At 47.2% G+C, this 21,297-nt stretch overlaps 1 protein-coding gene across 1 annotated transcript in view; it reads left to right on the top strand.

Annotated features, from left to right (window-relative positions):
* The window catches only part of VWCE (von Willebrand factor C and EGF domains), a 584,388-nt gene that overhangs the window by 402,231 nt on the left and 160,860 nt on the right, over positions 1-21,297 (top strand). Inside the window, exon 10 of the mRNA XM_078681086.1 lies at positions 2,071-2,199. Within this exon, the coding sequence (XP_078537212.1) occupies positions 2,071-2,199 (129 nt within the window). The remainder of the gene's footprint in view (positions 1-2,070; positions 2,200-21,297) is intronic.

The following is a 21,297-nucleotide window of genomic DNA, read 5'->3' on the forward strand; positions in this document are numbered from 1 at the left end:
ATTTTATCTGTGTTTTTCATAATTTTACATTCATAAAAGTAAATTGCGTGTACATTTTTTTACGCTTTGGGGAGTACGTTGAACGTATGCCACAAGAATGCCAGAGAAAAGTTTCATTGTTAACCGCTAATGTACATAAGACGGGATCCGTGTAGCATGCTTGCAGCCATTGGCTTAGCTGGCCCTTTGGGCTCCCGTGGGTCTCTGTGTTACCGCAGCGGCCTCAGTGGGGGGGGGGAATCTGGGGGGTGTTGGCGAGCATTTTCTCTGTGAGGGGGTTAATTTAAAAACCACCTTTACTAAAATATATGTTATTACATTCTGAGTTCAGAGAGCCTAAAGAGTAAAAGTTACACATGTTACATGTTCAGTGCAGCTCCAATGATAAGGACATGTAAAACACACTAGTACATGCCCTACCTTTAACATACCGTGCACCCTGCCCATGGGACCTTGGGTCTACCTTAGGAGTGCCTTAAATGTAAGACAATGGAAGGTTAGGGTCTGGCAAGTGGGTACACTTGCCGGGTCAACATGCCAGTTTAAAACTGTGATTGCAGACCCTACAGTGGTAGGTCTGGGACACATTTACAGGGCTACTCCGTTGGATGGCACAACCATTGCTGCAAGCCCACAAGTAGCACTTGGTTTACAGGCCCAGGGAACACACATTGCACTTTACTAGGGACTTATCAGTAAATCAAATATGGCAATCATGGATAACCAATCATAATCACAATATTTCACAGGGAGCACTTGCACTTTGACACTACTAAGCAGTAGCAAAGTTCTCAAAGCATCTAAGCACCAGCAAAAAAGAAATCCAGTACACAGTCAAAAATGCAGGAGTTAGAGGCGACAAGTCAGGGGAAACCTTACCAAGAATGGCAAGTTTAACAAGGAGCCCAAGGCTCCAGGTCCCATTAGGCTGCTTCTGCTGTCTAGCACTGTTGCAGTAAGACTTTTTTAAACCAAATATTGGATCCAGTGTGTAAGAACTTTACAATTGCCCCCCCCCCCCCTCAGGTAAATTAACTCCTATGTACACAGTAGCACACCCCTAAGAATTATGTTTAAGAGGTTGGAGGATCAGACTTGATGGTGAAGCATGCCACCTTACATAGGTGAGAGCTATGTGTTCATTACTCAAAGCATGTAATTGAGTAATGCAGTGTACATGTTTTCACTACCTGTCTGAGTTGCTAGAGAACCTTTCCATAACACATATTACATTCTGTTTTGGATCCCTTTTTAATTTGTTGTATGTTTTGTTTTTAAAAAACTCAGAAATTCCATTGAACAACTAAGGGCCTCATTTAGAGTTTGCCGAAAAGCATACTCTGTCACAAAAGTGATAGTTATCCCATCCACTGTATTACAAGTGCATCATATCCTATGGCGCGCATATACAGTGCACTGGGTATTCGTCATATTTCTGAGGGAGTATCCCATCCACCAAACCTTAAATCAGGCCCTAAGTTAAAATGACATTTTAGTTATAATACAGAAACCTACATTTTCCCAGTTTATGTGGTGCACAAGGTATAAATCATGCCCAGACCATGCGCTGCTCATAACTTCTTGTGATGACATCCCTGATGGAATCTCAACCATCTATGCTGACATCACGCAGTGGGAGTTTGGAACAATGTTTGACTGAAGGGCTACAGCTAGGTCTGCACCCATTCCTCATAACCTTAAGCTGAGCACATTGGGCTGAGTCTAAAACTGCCAGCTCCTGCTAGAGTAATCCTTGACTTCTTCTATAGCGAACTGAGGAAACTCAAATATATCATTAGATTTTTGGCTATTTTGGAGATTTAGTCGAAGTCCAGTAATAGCCTAGGTTCTTGGACATCAGTGATCTCGCAGTGGGCATCCTCAACAGAACGCATTTTATTGGTATTTTCTGTCATATAGCATTTTGGTGCCTGGAGTGCTGCGGTAAAAATGAAGTTACTCTCCGGTCCTCTGATGCACAGCCCATTAGTCTATCATTTATAACAATAAACTCCCTCACTCTATCATGTATTTATGTACCAATCCTGTAATCCTGTGTCTCTCCCTCAGATGTCAATGAGTGCCGTCGCCCCGGTGGATCCCGTCTGTGCCAACACTCCTGCCAAAACACCTTCGGCAGCTTCCTGTGTACATGCCGTGCTGGCTTCCAGCTCCACACTGACAAAGTGTCCTGTAATGGTGAGTGCTCAGGGGACTTGGACTCGCTGGGCTTTATTTTCTTTTATTGCAAAATGTTGCTTCAATCTGAAATTTGTTTTCTTGACCACACTCACCTTCTCCATATTCAGCATTATTCAGCTCTTTTGTTCACCTCCTTTCTTATATTGCTGATCACATTTCTGGATGCAACTTTAACTAATCTATGTCAAGCTCCAAGATCATTAAAAAAAATAGACTAAGAACGGGTGGTTCGAATGGGAATGAAGAGGAATCAAGATTCTAATTACGTAGTGATCTTGGGGTATTTAAGGCATATTCTTGAATTAAACAAGGTGACTGAACCTTAAAATGTATCTAGATATTCTCATATGCTGTAAACTAATTCTTGAATGTGCGATAATTATGCTCTACATAGTCTTGCTATCTAATGTTGAGCTTACATGTTTGCAACTTTATTTTTTGTTAAAGAACCTTTTGATCGCAAAATGTTCTATGACCCACCCCTTAGCCCCCAATACATCAGAACAAATACTCCACCACTCTTTCTAGCACCATCACCAGGAATGACAACATTCTTCGGTGGGACCTTCTGTGTAAGACATTGACAATTTAGTTCCATCAGTGGAAGAAAACAATATCACTGCAGCCACGACGACTTAATCCAGCAGTGTGTGACGTCAAAGCTTTCAGATTTCCAGCCGACACAGAAGCTGTCCTTCGAAACTTCTTAGGCAAAGGAACAGGAAGTACTCCTATTTCGCCCATGCGAAGGCCCCAGGACAAAAGTAACCCTCAAAGTCTCGATCTCACCACAGTCCTTAAAAGATCAGCTCTTTGGGGCGGACCTTGTAAGCGCCTTTACATTAAGATCCAGCACCACACCCTTTGAACCCTTAAGGCTAGCTACAAAGGGCTCTAACTTTCAGGTCCAGTTCAAGGCTCTGATGCCTGTCAACCACAAAAGACCCCTGAAAGGCCAGGCAAGCCACCGGTGAAGGCCACTAAGCCTCAGCACCCACTCGACCCGAGTATCTGAAAAATCCTCTTCCAGGTTGAAATTGACTTCAAAGCTGACTCCAAAATCAAGCACATGCTTGTTGCCGAACCCCGCCATTACATCAACATTTTCTTGGGTAAGACACTCTTCATTATCAAGTTTACCTGTAGCCCATGACATTAGGTAGTGTGAGATTTTCATCCACCCCTCAGTGGGAAAAATCTTAGCTTTGCCATCCCTTCCTCTCTCACTCAGGAGCCAAAGGGAAGAAAGCTCACATTTCAGTAGCAGATTTCAGAAGAGCTCCGAGCTTCACACCTTTCACCCAAAGAAGGATAGCAACAAAATCACCAGCCCACTTCCACAACCTCCTATCACGAGGTCTCACACAACCGCAGCACCATCTGCACCTCCTCAGCCTCAGTTATAAGGCCTTTCGACTGGATGACACCACCAACTACCATACAGTTATACAACGGACAGCACAGCACCTCGAGGTAAAGCTGCATATAGTGGTTAAGACCCTTTCTAGGACCGATAGATCAGTCCAGGACCTCCCATGCCAAATAGCAGGATGAGATGTGCCACAGAGATCTTTGAAGACCCAGCCCCAAACTACCCACTTTACATCTGGTGCAGGTTCCGCCATACTATGTAGCAGTACATTCTGCAAGAAAAAGGGCTCCATGCAGGCAGTGGGGATACTTCTCCTCCAGGCAAGGAGAGCAAGAAAACTGATGTAGCAGTGAAATGGGTGGTGGAAAAGGGGTGTTTGGACAAAATTTTAATTTTGAAATATTGAGTTACCGAAATAGTGGAACAATAATATTGTGATAAAAAAATATCATGATGCAGGAATATCGTTGTCGAGCATATTGTTTTTTAGGTAAGTAATATCGTTTTCATAAATATTGTTGTTGTTAATATCGTTTTGAAAAATATAGTTCTAAAAAATACAGTTTTTAGTTATCTTTATGTGTTTTAGTTGATATATTAAGTTTATGTGTAATCTTTGCAGAATTGTTAATAATAATTTAAAACATAGTTTGCAAATTTAAGTGACTTATCATTTTGTAATTAAATTGCTAATAGCAATTTATAGTGTTCTAGCGGGTTGCTTGGTTTGTAGTGATATAGGGGCTGATTAGGATGGCGGGAAGACCGCTACTACAGGTTGTCAGTGGCGGTCTCGCCGCCATCCGAAGCAGCTTTTCCTCCTGCCAGATTGTGACGGCAGGCGGTGTGCAGGCGGGCGGAAAGCCCGACCATCACGCATCAGACAGGCACCTTGAACCCGCCAGTGTGGCAGAGGGCCTCCCAATCCCTAAAATTGTGGCATGCCTACCAGGCACCAACGTAGGGATTAGGATGCTCCCTCCCCGCCAGCCTCCCCATGACTGTTCACCTGTCATGAAAAGGCTGGCGGGGATGGACATCCTTCAACCCTGGCCATTTTCTTTGGGTGTATCAAAGTGACAGGCATTGTATGGCGCCTGTCACGTAGTACAGGGGTATGTAAAATATACCTTTTTAACAGTGCTAGCATCACCCACTGCAATGCTAAATGTGGGTGATGCAACCGCCACGGTGGAGGTCGCATCCTAATTCCTATTGTGGGAGGGCCGCCTTTTTCGCAGGCGGTCCCAAATAGGAGACAATGGCGGACGGACTGGAGACCTGTAATCAGGTCCATAGTGTGGGAAGTATATGAAGCATACTTAATTAACAATCAATTATTTATTTATTATTAATTATTTAATTGATTATGAATTAGGTAAATTGTGTTACTTTTAGGTTTCTTTAGTTATATATTAGGTGTGTTTCCTGGATTTGTAGGGGTATAAGGTGGGAAGTTAATTAAGTGATAACTAATAATTAAATATCAATTTATTGATACATATTTAATTGATTATTAGTCATGTAAATTGTTAATTAAATATATTTTTTGCGTTCTATATTAGGTGCAGACTGGGTTTCTAGGGGTATAGGGTGGGAAGTAAATTAAGTAATTCTTAATTAGAAATGAATTATTAATTGATTATTAATAATTGAATTGACTATTAATTATGTAACATGCGTAATGAATTTTTCAGTTCTATATTAGGTGTAGACTGCTGGGTTTGTAGAGGTAAAGGTTGTAAAGTTATTTAGGTAATATATACTTTTCAATTAATTGTTAATGTATTAATAAATATTTAATTGATTATTAATTGTGTTATACTTATTTATGTTAGTTCTGTTAGTTATATTTTAAATGTGGGCTGCCAGGGTTGTGGGGATGTGGTGTGGGAAGTTAGCAAAGTAATGAACGTATAACTTAAAAAAAATAAAGAGAATTTTTTTTATATAATGTTTTGTTTGGTTAATTAGTAATGTTTATATTAAGAGTTTTATATTTGTTATAATGTTATAAGGTTATTCAAATATGGTATGTGTTTGAAGTGAAGTGCTTTCTCTACTGTTCCACAGACTGGAGTGGGATTAGTAAATGTAACCCCGCCTAAGTGTTACTGTTGCTGCACCGACTTGAGTGGGAACAGTAGGTATTACCCTTATGAAGTCCAGCATTTTACTTACTGTTACACAGACTGGAGTGGGAATAGTAAATTAAATTCCTCCAAAGTCCAATGCTTTACTTACTGTTGCACAGACTGGAGTGGGAACAGTAAATGTTACCCCTCCGAACTCCAACACTTTCCCTAGTGTTGCACAAACCGGAGTGGGAATAGTACATTTATTCCCACCAAAGTCCAATGCTTTCCCTACGGCTGCACAGACTGTAACGGGAATAGTAAGTATTACCCCTCTGAAGTCCAATGCATTCCCAACTGTTGCACACACTGAAGTGGGAATAGTAAATAATACCCCTCCGTAGTCCAACACTTTTCCTATTGTTGCACAGACTGGAGTGAGAATAGTCCATTTTACCCCTCCGAAGGCCAACACTTTTCCAACTGTTGCGCAGACTGGAGTGGGAATAGTAAATTCAGTCCCACCGATGTCCAACGCTTTCCCTATTGTTGCACAGACTGGAGTGGGAATAGTAAATTTTACCCCTCCGAAGTCCAACACTTTTCCCACTGTTGTACAGACTGGAGTGGGAATAGTAAATGTCACCACTCTGAAGTGCATCGCTTTCCCTACTATTGCACAGACTGGAGATGGAATTGTAAATTTTACCCCTCCAGAAGTTGAACGCTTTATCTACTGCTGTACAGACAAGAGTGGAAATAGTATTATCCCTCTTGTAAACTTATAGGGCTTTTCAAATATGTTATGCGTTGAAGTAAAGTACTTTTCCTACTGTAGCACAGACTGGAGTGGGAATAGCCAATTTTTCTTCTCTGAAAGCCAGTGCTTTCACTAATGGTGGATAAACTGAGGTGATAATAGTATATTTATTTTTCCCAGACTTCAATACTTTTGTTATTATTGTATATATATATATATATATTCGCTCCAAAAACACGTCCTGATAAGGATGATGCTCGGACACCCAGATTTGACTTGCAAGTAAAGTTTAATTCAGGCAAGTAAAAACGACACGTTTCGCCATTACGGCTTGCTCACGCAACGTAATGGCGAAACGCGTCGTTTTTTACTTGCCTAAATAAAACTTTACTTGCAAGTCAAATCTGGGTGTCCGAGCATCATCCTTATCAGGACGTGTTTTTGGAGCGAGTTTATTGGGATACCGGTACCCTTCTCGAACCGCCCACGACAGCCGATGATCTCTTGACCGGTAAAAGTGGAGGAATATATATATATATATATATATATATATATATATATATATATATATATATATATATATATATATATATATATATATATATATATATATATATTTTACCTACTGACGGTCGTCAGTAGGTATATATAGTTAGGACCTAGTTTCCATAGGAAATCCGCAACATTCTATTGGGAATAACTTTGGCGCTGGTTGATGAATCTTCGCAAATTTCTCAAAGAAGATGGCCCGCTCCGCTCCTCTCCTTCCCTGAAAGTTTTTGGGGGATTAGTCAAGTGGGGGCTGAGAAAAAAGGGGGGTCCCAAAACGTGTTTTCCCCATGTTAATTTCCATAGGACCTTTAGACACAGCTACAGCTTGAACCGCTGAACGGAATTACACCAAACTTGTCAAAATGGTAGAGTCTGGTACGCAGATCACACTTTTGGTTAAATAGTGTAAATCCCTCCAGTGGTTCCTGAGAAAATGAAAAGAGAAAAAAGTTATATCTCTGTAAGCGCGCACCGTGCGCGCACCCCGTGATTTTTCAGGAAAAAAAAATTGGGGGGGGGGGGGTCTCTCTTTTATTTTAATGTCTTTATTTTAATCTTGAGGGTGCCCACCCCTCGTTTTACCCCCGAGATCACCGCCGCGGCCCAAGCCGCCTCAAGATGGCCGCCGCCTGGTTGTGGGCGGGGCCGGGAGGACGTGGTTTCCGCTTCCCCCTGCCTGGGGGAAGCCTGCGATGTGCCAGCCCGGTCTCCCGTGCCGAGGGGGAGACCGGGTGATGCTGCCGGCTGGTGCGGGGCTCCCGTGTGCTGAGGGAGCCCCGGGAAAAGAGGAGACGGCGCCCGTACCGCAGCAGGGCCCCCGTGGTGTTGGGAGAGCCCCGCAGGTGCCGGCAGAGAGGAGAAGGCGAGCCGCAGGAGAAGAGCCCCGCCGCACCTGAGGAGTGCCTCCTCCGTACCGGTGAGTGCGGGAAAGTACTGTGTGGCCCAGCCGGTCGGAAGCCATAGATGTGCCCGCCCGGTCTCCCGTGCCGAGGGGGAGACCGGGTGATGCTGCCGGCTGGTGCGGTCCTCCCGTGTGCTGAGGGAGCCCCGGGAAAAGAGGAGACGCCGCCGTTTTTAAATGCATGCAAAAAATGCACACAATTTGGCAGATAAAAATGAATCAAGAAATACAGAATAGTTACTTGGATTAAAGAAGGAATGGCGACAATAAAACAAATCTGAACGGAGTAAGGGTAAAGGACCCTTCGAACCAATATTTCTGCTTTTAATTGCAACGCTGAGGTGTTTTTTTCCTAGTGTAGTGCTGTCTTATTTTCAATTCATGTCGAGTACCAATTGATGTTTAAGCTTTAGTTTGAAAGAGCCTGCTTGCAGTAACTTCCGGAGGGTATGTTGCTGTGAAACTACAAACACGGCATACAACCCTAGAGCGCAGCATACATCCGCAAGATGCAGCTTTAGTCACAGACAATGACATTATTCCATTAAAAACTGGCAACCTATTACTTTCAGCCCTCTTTAAAACTGTGACAATTTGCATCAAAGACTGTGTTTAAGAATGTATCAATTATTTTTTAACATTGTGAAGCAATAAATAAAAGAGCTTCTTAAGTAGGTCATCATGGTAGGGCCACATGCCAAATGTCATTTTTCTCAATTAAAATGAAAAAATCTTGGCTCCCTGTACAATGCAAGTGCCTTATTATTACATATAAAAGCTGCAATTAAGAACGTGCTTTGTTCAAATGCACCTAAAAACGAATTTTCAAATGCATTGAAAATGACTAATAATGTAATCCGTGATTAACACTTAGGGCAATAAAATGTGTTCACTCATTGTGTCTCGGGAAATGAAGGTGAATTATGTGTGAATTCTTTCTGCTATTGTTATTTTCTCCCCGATGGAGTTATTATTGCCTGATGAACAAGTTCGAGAACGAGCCACGTAGGTTTAAAGCGAACAGGAGTTGGACCGCAAGTCAGATAAACATATTTCAGGAGTTTTCTCACTAAACCAAATTCCTAGGCAGAAAGGCGCAGTGCAGGTTTGTGCAATGCATCAGCAGGCCCCTGCAGCTACCCCGGGTCAGGGGGTCCCCGGCCCCACCCTGCAAACCCCTCACCCCCACCCCTCCCCCTCTAGTCACAGGACTGCTCCATTATTTTACATAAGGACTCGCTCCGTTTCATGGGTGTATGATTTGATGTAAGCGCATACACGTTTCAGGCCTCTCTCTTCCCATACCTCGCAGAGAAACTAGCAACACTTTTTCTATCTCTGACTAGCCGAGTTTGTTTTTCTCACACGTACTATAAAATTCAGGCCACTCTCATTTATTTCAATTGGCATTGTAGCCGTCAGGAAGGCTTTTCTCTTAAGACTCCCAAGGGCAACTTCTGGTTTAGGTTCAGGTGGCCCTTGCACATTAGCACAGCTCAACTGGAAAATAAACAGTCTCCAGGAATTGTCCATTTCGGCACCCGATACGACCAAAGCGCTCAGCCTCCCTGTTGGACTTTGGCCCTTAGGGCAGGTTCACCCCTAGACTTTTTGCTTGAAATGGTGATTTTGGGATTCTGCGCACTTTCACTGTGTCCCAGTGGAAAGTGCGGGCGCACTCTGAGTGCATGTGCTGAGCTAGGCCTGCCCGCCCATAGGAATGCATGGGGAATGTATGTGTCCCTGGTAGTTCCTGATGCGTGGGGTGTACAGGCTTGAGTCTGGTATGTGTGAACTCGTGTGAGTGAATGCTGCGCAACGGTGTATGCAGCATGTATGTGTCTAGTAGCGAAGCGCCATTTCTAGACATGGCTGTACGTGTGCTGTGAGGGTGCTGGCGTGTGATTGGCTGGAGCTGGCTGGCATGCCAGGCTCCAGGAAGTCTGGATGGGTCTGCCCGGTGGTGAGTGGGAGATTAGCATGAGTGATGTGTGGGAGGAGTGTACCTGTGTCCTGGATGGGCTGGGTTTTCCCCACACAATGCTGGCTCCGCCCCCCTGTGGTGTGTCTAATGACCCAAGCCCTGCCAGTGAATAGAGAGGGTGGTTGAGGTAAACAGAGTACTCAAGAACCAGCTCCGACTGGTTCCGCCCCCACTCTGCACCCTTGAACAAAGGAATGCACTGTATAAAAATGGGGCTGTGTCCCCACTGAAGTTGTTCTCTTCCAGGATCCTGAGGGGGCTGTTGCTGCTGCTGGGCCAGAGGACCGCCACTTGGGGTGTCTCCCTGCCTGGAGACCCAGTGAGCTGGCTCTGGGCCCAGCCTTGCCCCCCTGCCTGCCCAAGGACTGCTGGGACTCTGCCCTGCTTGCTGAGGGCGCCTGGGAGCGCTGTATCCTGTTTATAGCGCTTGGAGCGCTGTAAATTGCCTCTAGCGCTGGGAGCGCTTTGTCTGCGGAGGCCGGTGCCCACCCGGCATTGTCCGCCCCAAGCGAGTGCCACCTCGCTTATTTTTTAGGGTATTGTCGCCTGGCAGGTGCCCACCCTGCCAGGGACCTTGCCGCCCGTTTGCGCATTTTCCTCGAGGGTGCCGACCCCTCGGTAAATTCATCCCCCGCCTAGAAGTGCCTGAAACGGGCCGCCGCGCTGCCCGCGACGACCCGGAAGTGCAGGGCCCGTCGGCCAATCACAGCGCGGCCCCGGAGAGGCCGACCGGAAGTCCCGCCCCGCTGCCGCGACCCGGAAGTCAGGCAGGCCGGGGGCGAGACGAGAAGCAGCCTGCCGAGGAGAGCCCCGGGACCAGCGGGAGAGACCCGCCTCCGCTGGAGACCAGCCGGTGAGTGTGGCCGTTCTGGAGGGAGGGGCGCCGGGACACATTGTCGGTGTCCGCCCCCCCCCCTGCCGCCCTCGGCAGCGCGACCTCGCGCCCACGTGTTTAGAGCCTGAGAGAGGCTCTGGGGGCATTTGCTGTTGAAGCCTTACGAGGCTCGGTTGCCGGCACCGGGGCATTTGTTCTTAGAGCCTGCAGGGCTCTTGGGGGACATTCTGGATTGAGTCCACGAAGGGCTCCGGCGGCCATTTGCGAGAGAGGGGGGCGTCGGGGCATATTGTCGGTGCCCGCCCCCCCCCTGTGTGCTCGCCCCAACCAGTGGGGCATTTCTTTACGTAGAGCCTGCGAGGCTCTTGGCCAGCATTATTGCTTTGGGTCCCCAGAGCGAGGGACCCCCCAGCCCAGCGAGGCTGTACCTTTCTGTTGCTGGAGCCCTGAGAGGCTCAGCAGCCCCCCTTGCTGGTGAGAAAGCCTAAGAGAGGCTCACCAGTGCCACAGTGGTGGTTCTTGGAGCCCAGAGAGGCTCAAGGAGGGCATTGGGATTTACTTGGAGCCCAGAGAGGCTCAGGGGGCCAAATTAATTCTTGAGAGCCCAGCGAGGCTCCCACATTGGCCCCATTGTTGTTTTAGAGCCCTGAGAGGCTCTCCCTGGTTGCCCACATTGTTCTGGCCAGAGCCTGCGAGGCTCCAGCAGTGGCCCAACAGTGATTCAGCTGCCCAGCACTTCGTGGGCAGCTGCCACGTTTAGGACCCTGACACTTTGGACACAGGGACAGTCACAGGTGGTGACTTACGTGGGTTTGGCGCAATTGTACTTTCTGCACCTCTGAATGTGTTTTTATGCGTCATGTGCCTTACACCTCTGAATGTATTGTGATGCATCATGTGTTTTCCTCCTTACACCTCTGAATGAATGTTATGCATTGCATCATGTGTTTTGTTCTTACACCCCTACAGGTATTGTAATACATAGGTGGTTGTTTTCTCCCTAGTACAGGTGGTGCTAGTGAGATCCTGGTTACCAGTAATTACTGGTTGTGTGCTATTTTGTGCTATATTCTATGTACTAAGTGCTATTTCTGAAAGTGCTACTTCTGATTCCTGACAGTGGTCCAGGTGGCCCTGTCTTGTACATATCCCCTGTAAATTCTGCCCGTGCCTCTGGCACATTGTAAAGTGTGTGTTTTATCTAATGTGTTTTGGTGTAATACAAGGCTATTTTTTATATAACCTTGTGTGGAGTTTCCTTTGTGGTGGGCCTTTGGTTGTTGTTGCTGGGGTGCGTGCGCAAATACTTAACCTACATCGCCTCCAAGTTTAGCCTTGCTGCTCGCGCCACGTTACCTAGAGGGTGAGTAGGGGTTATCTTGGCGTGTAACTCCCTTGCCCTGACTTGGGTGTGGTGGTCTCTGACTGACTTTGGCGAAAGCCTTGGCCAGCCAGAGATCCCATTTCCAACATTGGCGGCAAGCGGCGGGATAAGGATTTGTGTTTGCGTTGTACCTTAGTAGTAACTGGCCATACCACAAAACTCTGCATTTTAGATGACAACATTTTAAGGGGATTGTGTTTTTGAAATTCCATTGTTTCTTCTCCTGAAGAGTGTCATTTGATTGTGTTCAGTACATTTGTCCCCCGCCCTGCTTCCAGAGTTTGGTACCTGTGTCGCTTTTGGTCAGGTTGAGAAGTCAGGGGTGGTAGAAACTGCCTTACCGATCCGAGGGGAGGGTGTGTGTGGATGAATGGTGTGTTTTCCTGGACGCATGAGTATGAGTTCTCTTTGATAAGGAGAGTGTTGAAGTTTTGGAATTGTGTACTTTCACTTCAGATTGTTCAGTCCCCTGTGTTGCACGTGTCTGTGATCATCTTGCCAAGATGGAGTCTGCTTTTAATGTCTGGGGTCTGTTTTTGCATGAACTGAGAGAGTTTTGCGAAGAGAGAGACATTGCAGTGAATGAGTCAGACACCCAGTCCCAACTTAGAGGTAACCTGATCCAATGGCAGAAGGATGACTGGGAGCGTGAGCACAGTGCGGAGAGGGCCCGGGTCTCACACCATGAGGGTGGTGGGTCAGAGGGGAGCCCTGAAGAGTCTGAGGAGGAAGAAGATGATAGCACAGGGACGCCAGCAGAGAGTGAGGACCCCATAGATAGGGAGTCCCTTGCTGGGTCCAGTTTAGGAGGCAGCGCCTCATCCCTTTCCCTGTCCCCAGAGGAGCTGGAAGATAGGAGGAGAGAAAGGGAGCACCAGCTGGCTTTAGAGAAGCTCAGGTTGGAGCATGCCCAGGCTATGGCACAGCTGGGCATTAGAAAGCAACAGCTGGAGGTTAAGAAGCAACAGCTGGAGACCGAGAGGGTCTTAGCGCAGGACAGGATAGAGGAGGCTGAGAGGGCCGCCACCAGAGGCAAAGTAGCTCTGGAGGGTAGACTATCCCCTGCGCGCAGTGTTGAGTGTCTGGATCCCCCAGGGAGGGTTGGGTCCAGTGGTGGCAGCTATTTAAATCACAGTGTAGAAATTCCCAGTTCCCAGAGTATGGTTCCTGTTTCCCCAGAGGAGGAGAATAGGTTGAGGTTTAGGAACCTTAGGAAACCGTCTCACCAGTCTTGGGTAGACTTTGAGGATGACTGTTGTGGAGCACTGTGGGCTTGGGTAGAGGTTCACACTGACTCTGATTTTGAAGTCTTGTTTGATCTTATAGTCAAAGAGCAGGTGCTCAGTGGTTGTTCGCCAGAGTTGCGCCAACACCTGTTGCAAGTTGGATTTACTGATACAGAGTTACTGGCAAGGGAAGCCGACCGCTGGGAAAGGGCCAGAGGTTCTCTAGGGTCATTGGTGAGTGACTCCAAAAGTAGTGGTTCAGGGATCTTCCAGCCCAGCGTGGTGGAAGAGGCTCAGTGTAGCCCAGCTAGGTCCCAGGATAGCGAGGAGGGTGTAGGGGCTCACTGCCTGGCTCAGTGGAGCAGGAGTGAGGGGGAGACCGAGGTTCCCCAGACGCCCAAAGCCCTGCCTCAGGACTTGGATGGTTTCTTGAGGGAACACCAGGTTGGGGACCTAGGCTGTCCTGTTAGTCCACTTGAGGAAGATCTCCTAGTGAGTAGAGGACCTGGAGCTTCTGTAACCAGAGCTCCTATGGTTCTAGATGCTGGCAGTACCGCTCCGGTAGGGAGGGTACAGGAGTCCAGAGTGAGGAGTGATTGGGGGAGTTCCCCAGTGGCTGGACCAGTGGGTCAGGGACTACCCAGTTGGGCTAGGTTCCCGTGTAGTGACCATGGTAACACCACTTCTGGTCTGGGGGATCGTCACGCACTGTCAGGTGGACAGAGGGCGGGAGATCTGCGCCAGACAGACAGTCACGCAACAGATGTGACATTTGTTAGCCTCAGGGGGATGGAGTGTGAATCCCCAGAAGTCCTGGAGTGCCAGGCAATTGTTCCACCGAAGGTTTTAGACCAGAGGTTGGAAGGCCAGGTTCAGGATCAGCCTGACCTGAAGGGTAGGACGACTGTAACCAGTGTCCTGACCGGTTCTTCTTCCAGAGGAACTTCTCCAGGTGGGAGAGGGCAGACCTCTGGAAGGGGGTGCAGAGGGTGGGAGAGCCCACCTCTGACCCCGGTGCAACCTGAGTGGATAAGTCCTGGGTTGGAATGGCGTTCTAGGGGTACCCCTCGCAGAGGGAGGAGGAACCCTAGGAGAAGAGGTAGGGGGAGGAGAGCCTTCCCCGAGACTCCTGGTCCGCCTGAGGTTGTAGGCCCTAGGCTGGAGTACCAGTGGCAGTCTAGTCCTGTCTTGCAGACAGGAAGAGTGGAAAATGGCTCCTATATGCCAGGGGTTACTACCCCCCGCTCTGCGAATTGGCATGGACCAGTGGCACCTGGGTGGCCCAGGGCCTGGTCCTGGCCGCGGACAACTTGGGAGTACCAGTGGGGTAGCCCAGTTGGTCCAGACAGTGTGTTTAGAAGGAATCCCATGGGTTCACCGTGGCATAGAACAGGAGGGTGTCCCTGCAGTTGCGGGCCTGCGTCCGTGTTCTATCGCCCCAAGCAGGGAAGTCCATCACGGTGGTGATTGGTCTCCCCTGCGTTTTGGCTGGAAGGGGGTTATGTTGGACTTTGGCCCTTAGGGCAGGTTCACCCCTAGACTTTTTGCTTGAAATGGTGATTTTGGGATTCTGCGCACTTTCACTGTGTCCCAGTGGAAAGTGCGGGCGCACTCTGAGTGCATGTGCTGAGCTAGGCCTGCCCGCCCATAGGAATGCATGGGGAATGTATGTGTCCCTGGTAGTTCCTGATGCGTGGGGTGTACAGGCTTGAGTCTGGTATGTGTGAACTCGTGTGAGTGAATGCTGCGCAACGGTGTATGCAGCATGTATGTGTCTAGTAGCGAAGCGCCATTTCTAGACATGGCTGTACGTGTGCTGTGAGGGTGCTGGCGTGTGATTGGCTGGAGCTGGCTGGCATGCCAGGCTCCAGGAAGTCTGGATGGGTCTGCCCGGTGGTGAGTGGGAGATTAGCATGAGTGATGTGTGGGAGGAGTGTACCTGTGTCCTGGATGGGCTGGGTTTTCCCCACACAATGCTGGCTCCGCCCCCCTGTGGTGTGTCTAATGACCCAAGCCCTGCCAGTGAATAGAGAGGGTGGTTGAGGTAAACAGAGTACTCAAGAACCAGCTCCGACTGGTTCCGCCCCCACTCTGCACCCTTGAACAAAGGAATGCACTGTATAAAAATGGGGCTGTGTCCCCACTGAAGTTGTTCTCTTCCAGGATCCTGAGGGGGCTGTTGCTGCTGCTGGGCCAGAGGACCGCCACTTGGGGTGTCTCCCTGCCTGGAGACCCAGTGAGCTGGCTCTGGGCCCAGCCTTGCCCCCCTGCCTGCCCAAGGACTGCTGGGACTCTGCCCTGCTTGCTGAGGGCGCCTGGGAGCGCTGTATCCTGTTTATAGCGCTTGGAGCGCTGTAAATTGCCTCTAGCGCTGGGAGCGCTTTGTCTGCGGAGGCCGGTGCCCACCCGGCATTGTCCGCCCCAAGCGAGTGCCACCTCGCTTATTTTTTAGGGTATTGTCGCCTGGCAGGTGCCCACCCTGCCAGGGACCTTGCCGCCCGTTTGCGCATTTTCCTCGAGGGTGCCGACCCCTCGGTAAATTCATCCCCCGCCTAGAAGTGCCTGAAACGGGCCGCCGCGCTGCCCGCGACGACCCGGAAGTGCAGGGCCCGTCGGCCAATCACAGCGCGGCCCCGGAGAGGCCGACCGGAAGTCCCGCCCCGCTGCCGCGACCCGGAAGTCAGGCAGGCCGGGGGCGAGACGAGAAGCAGCCTGCCGAGGAGAGCCCCGGGACCAGCGGGAGAGACCCGCCTCCGCTGGAGACCAGCCGGTGAGTGTGGCCGTTCTGGAGGGAGGGGCGCCGGGACACATTGTCGGTGTCCGCCCCCCCCCCTGCCGCCCTCGGCAGCGCGACCTCGCGCCCACGTGTTTAGAGCCTGAGAGAGGCTCTGGGGGCATTTGCTGTTGAAGCCTTACGAGGCTCGGTTGCCGGCACCGGGGCATTTGTTCTTAGAGCCTGCAGGGCTCTTGGGGGACATTCTGGATTGAGTCCACGAAGGGCTCCGGCGGCCATTTGCGAGAGAGGGGGGCGTCGGGGCATATTGTCGGTGCCCGCCCCCCCCCTGTGTGCTCGCCCCAACCAGTGGGGCATTTCTTTACGTAGAGCCTGCGAGGCTCTTGGCCAGCATTATTGCTTTGGGTCCCCAGAGCGAGGGACCCCCCAGCCCAGCGAGGCTGTACCTTTCTGTTGCTGGAGCCCTGAGAGGCTCAGCAGCCCCCCTTGCTGGTGAGAAAGCCTAAGAGAGGCTCACCAGTGCCACAGTGGTGGTTCTTGGAGCCCAGAGAGGCTCAAGGAGGGCATTGGGATTTACTTGGAGCCCAGAGAGGCTCAGGGGGCCAAATTAATTCTTGAGAGCCCAGCGAGGCTCCCACATTGGCCCCATTGTTGTTTTAGAGCCCTGAGAGGCTCTCCCTGGTTGCCCACATTGTTCTGGCCAGAGCCTGCGAGGCTCCAGCAGTGGCCCAACAGTGATTCAGCTGCCCAGCACTTCGTGGGCAGCTGCCACGTTTAGGACCCTGACACTTTGGACACAGGGACAGTCACAGGTGGTGACTTACGTGGGTTTGGCGCAATTGTACTTTCTGCACCTCTGAATGTGTTTTTATGCGTCATGTGCCTTACACCTCTGAATGTATTGTGATGCATCATGTGTTTTCCTCCTTACACCTCTGAATGAATGTTATGCATTGCATCATGTGTTTTGTTCTTACACCCCTACAGGTATTGTAATACATAGGTGGTTGTTTTCTCCCTAGTACAGGTGGTGCTAGTGAGATCCTGGTTACCAGTAATTACTGGTTGTGTGCTATTTTGTGCTATATTCTATGTACTAAGTGCTATTTCTGAAAGTGCTACTTCTGATTCCTGACAGTGGTCCAGGTGGCCCTGTCTTGTACATATCCCCTGTAAATTCTGCCCGTGCCTCTGGCACATTGTAAAGTGTGTGTTTTATCTAATGTGTTTTGGTGTAATACAAGGCTATTTTTTATATAACCTTGTGTGGAGTTTCCTTTGTGGTGGGCCTTTGGTTGTTGTTGCTGGGGTGCGTGCGCAAATACTTAACCTACATCGCCTCCAAGTTTAGCCTTGCTGCTCGCGCCACGTTACCTAGAGGGTGAGTAGGGGTTATCTTGGCGTGTAACTCCCTTGCCCTGACTTGGGTGTGGTGGTCTCTGACTGACTTTGGTGAAAGCCTTGGCCAGCCAGAGATCCCATTTCCAACACTCCCCATAAAGATGATGAAGAGCCTGGCATAAACACGTTTTTTATGTTTCTTCACCACTCAGAAGACAGGCATTCACTTAGATGGACTTGTTTCAGTGCCATGCCTTTTATTTCCAGACTGTTTAAGACAATACAATGCTTTTATCATTGGTTAAGTGAGAGGAAACACCGACAGCTGTGGGAGTTCAAAGAGCGTGAGTGTGTGAGAGTTCACCTTTTTAAAAGAAACAAATGGCGACACCAGCTTTGAAATTGCAGAAATCAATGGCCACATCTAGGGTGGATTCTGTGAGGCAAAGGTTTTTCCTCTATTTTATACCTTTTGATTTAGTAAGGGCAAACTTATAGACTTAACATTCTTCAAAAACCTCAGCCAAACTAGTCTTTCCATAGACAAACATAATGTAATGGGAAGAGTTAAGAATCGTTTGCGGTACCCAGAAGTTCATTTTAATGCAAACGTGGAAACTGACACTTCTCGATCATAGTAACGTGTAAGATCTGTGTGCCAGTGAGTTCTACCTGTGATAGAAGTGGACACTGTTTGCGTAACTGATCCACACTCACAATTTCTAAGTGGGATAGGAATTGTGGGTGTAAAAAGAGGAGGGTCAGAGAAGCAGTCAAAGGAGGGTCAGAGAAGCAGTCAAAGAAAAGAAATGCATGTAAAGCATAAAATAGTATTGCTTCTGATATCATAGATATATATATATATATATATATATATATATATATTACCTACTGGCGGTCGCCAGTAGGTATATATAGTTAGGACCTAGTTTCCATAGGAAATCCGCAACATTCTATTGGGAATAACTTTGGCGCTGGTTGATGAATCTTCGCAAATTTCTCAAAGAAGATGGCCCGCTCCGCTCCTCTGGCACAATCAGGGGGGCAGAAGCAAGAAATACGGCACAATCAGGGGGGCAGAAGGCAAGAAATACGGCACAATCAGAGAGCATCTTGCTCCTGTCCGAAAATCGGATCCCTAGGGCTGCTCAGGTGGTCCCACAAGGATATTAACATATTTAAACGTTATCCGCTAATAGAATTCGCATTTTAAAAACCTTGCAAATTCACTGAAAAAACCATAGGTTTCACGCATTATTTACTTAAGAATTAGCATTTAAAAAACCTTGCAAATTCACTGAAAAAAACATAGGTTTCAGGCCTTATATAGTTAGGAATTAGCATTTAAAAAACCTTTGAAATTCACTGAAAAAACCATAGGTTTTAGGCCTTATATAGTTAGGAATTAGCATTTAAAAAACCTTGAAAATTCACTGAAAAAAGCATAGGTTTCAGGCCTTATATAGTTAGGGATTAACATTTAAAAAACCATTGAAATTGCTCCTATATAGTTAGTTGGACTAACTATATTTGGCGCACCCGCAATCCACTGCTGATGATGTCACATATTACATCATTCATGACATGGTCAGTGACATCACTGATGACATCACTGATGACATCTCAAATGACATCACTGATGACATCACTGATGGCATCTCATTTGACATCACTGATGACATCACTGATTACATCATTCATGTGATAATACGATGCACCTCCTCACACTCTAATATAACCTTTGATACACCCAGTGTTAAATACAGACTACCATTCTTAAAACTATTGACACACCAATACCAGTTACTACATAGGCACTCACTGATTCCTAGGTCTACTCACACATCCACTCATTCACCCATACAATCACTCATACATACAGTCACTCGTCAATGCAACACTATCATATGCACTCATACACCTATGCAGACACTCGCACACTGCCACTCATCCATGGAGTTACTCACACACCTAGTCAGTCATGAAAGAATCAATCACACTTCCATTTCCTCATCTATATAGTTATACACACAACACCTTACTTATTCAAACATATACTAACACATACTTACTCTCTTATACAATCACTGATACAAGTACACATTGATCTGCACAGAGTCACACACCTCCCAGCCAGCCACACACACACTCAGTCTCCCATACAAATACTTGGGCAACCAATCAATAACCCATATAGCCACTCATATAGCTACTGATCAACGCATGCAGCAGCTTACACAACAACAGACATACTGATGCACACATTCACACAGTTTAGTCACTAACCTATGCATTCAGTAAGACACATTTAATCACTCACTCATACAGTCAGTCACGCACCTACTAAATCCTTCATCCAGACACTTATACATCCACTCGTTCTTCAATGTGTAAAACATATTTAAACTTTACAGAAAAACACAGTCACTGGATGATGTCATCAGTGATGTCATCAGTGATATCATGAATCTTTTTGAAGTAGATGCACTCTGTTCCACCCATTGTGTTTCTTCTGAGCAAATTCTGTGCAGTCTTAAAAATTTGCCATATGGGATATTTTGGAATTGACATTGCTGATGGAAACTACTCGCATGCAGTGTTGCATTTGTGGCTGTCATTTTTCTATGTAACGTTTTTTGTATTTGATTTGAATTTCGTTACTAATATGGAAGGCTGGCCAAATTATTATCTATTTGTCACAAAAGATTTGGGTTGGTTTAAACGCAATGTGTTTTATTTACATTTTCACTAAGTCACTACAATGACCAAAATGCCCTGTTTTAGTCACTACAGGAAATGATGTCAGAGTGACAACGCTTGAAAAATGTAGTAAGAAACATGGGGCGCGTTACAGTGATCAAGATCTCAGGAGAGATCGAAACGCGTTGGTGTGTTTTTCACGTTTGGAATAAAATGCAATAAATGAATTCGAACTTTTGAATACTATCACTAGAGTGCGACCTATTTTTCTCCCGAGAGGAAGAAGCTTGGCAATAATTAGCGGTTTATCTCAACTGTGAGGTTACGCACAGCAACAAGCAGTGCCATGTCCGTGAGAAGAGCTGCAGGAACGAAGATGGGTATATATATATATATACATATATATATATATATATATATATATATATATATATATATATATATATGACGCTCAACTTCAGAGAATCCCCCTCAGAAGAACCGCACTCGTGAAACCAAAAGTTTGGGTGCTCACACCATCATCATTTATTTACAAAGCTAATCATGTTAGCTTTGTAAATAAATGATGATGGTGTGAGCACCCAAACTTTTGGTTTCACAAGTGCGGTTCTTCTGAGGGGGATTCTCTGAAGTTGAGCGTCGTGTTGTTGCGCACCCACCCGCGAGTGCCTTGATTTCCAGTGGGACAGGGAGCATTCATATATATATATATATATATATATATATATATATATATATATATATATATATATATATATATTCAATTCCAATCCTGGCGGTGGCGAACAGTCAGGCACAGACTCCGTGAAGTAATGGCACAAAGGTTTATTAATCCGACAAACGCTAGACGCGTTTCGGCGGCGTACCACCTTGGTCACTACGTCTAGTTCACACTAAATTAGCATGTATATATACACATCACTCTTGACATGGTTGTCACAGCAACCTCACGAACACGGTCATAGACATAGAGGGTTCCTGTTACAGTTCGAACATGACAGTGCAGAATAAAAAGATAAATGATCACTTAATGCCGGAACCGTAGAAAGGATACATTTAGAATAACATAAAAAACTGTAAACGTATTAATGACATACAATTTACAAAAATAAAATGTATAAAGACGGTGTAAGCGATTAAACATAGGTGCTAGTGTCTTCCCATGTGTGACATCATCCTACTCTCATGTATAGAAATAGAAAAGACATGCAAGCGCCCGGTAACCCTCGAT

This window comes from Lissotriton helveticus, chromosome 3_1, assembly GCF_964261635.1.
Source record: "Lissotriton helveticus chromosome 3_1, aLisHel1.1, whole genome shotgun sequence".
NCBI lineage: Eukaryota > Metazoa > Chordata > Amphibia > Caudata > Salamandridae > Lissotriton > Lissotriton helveticus.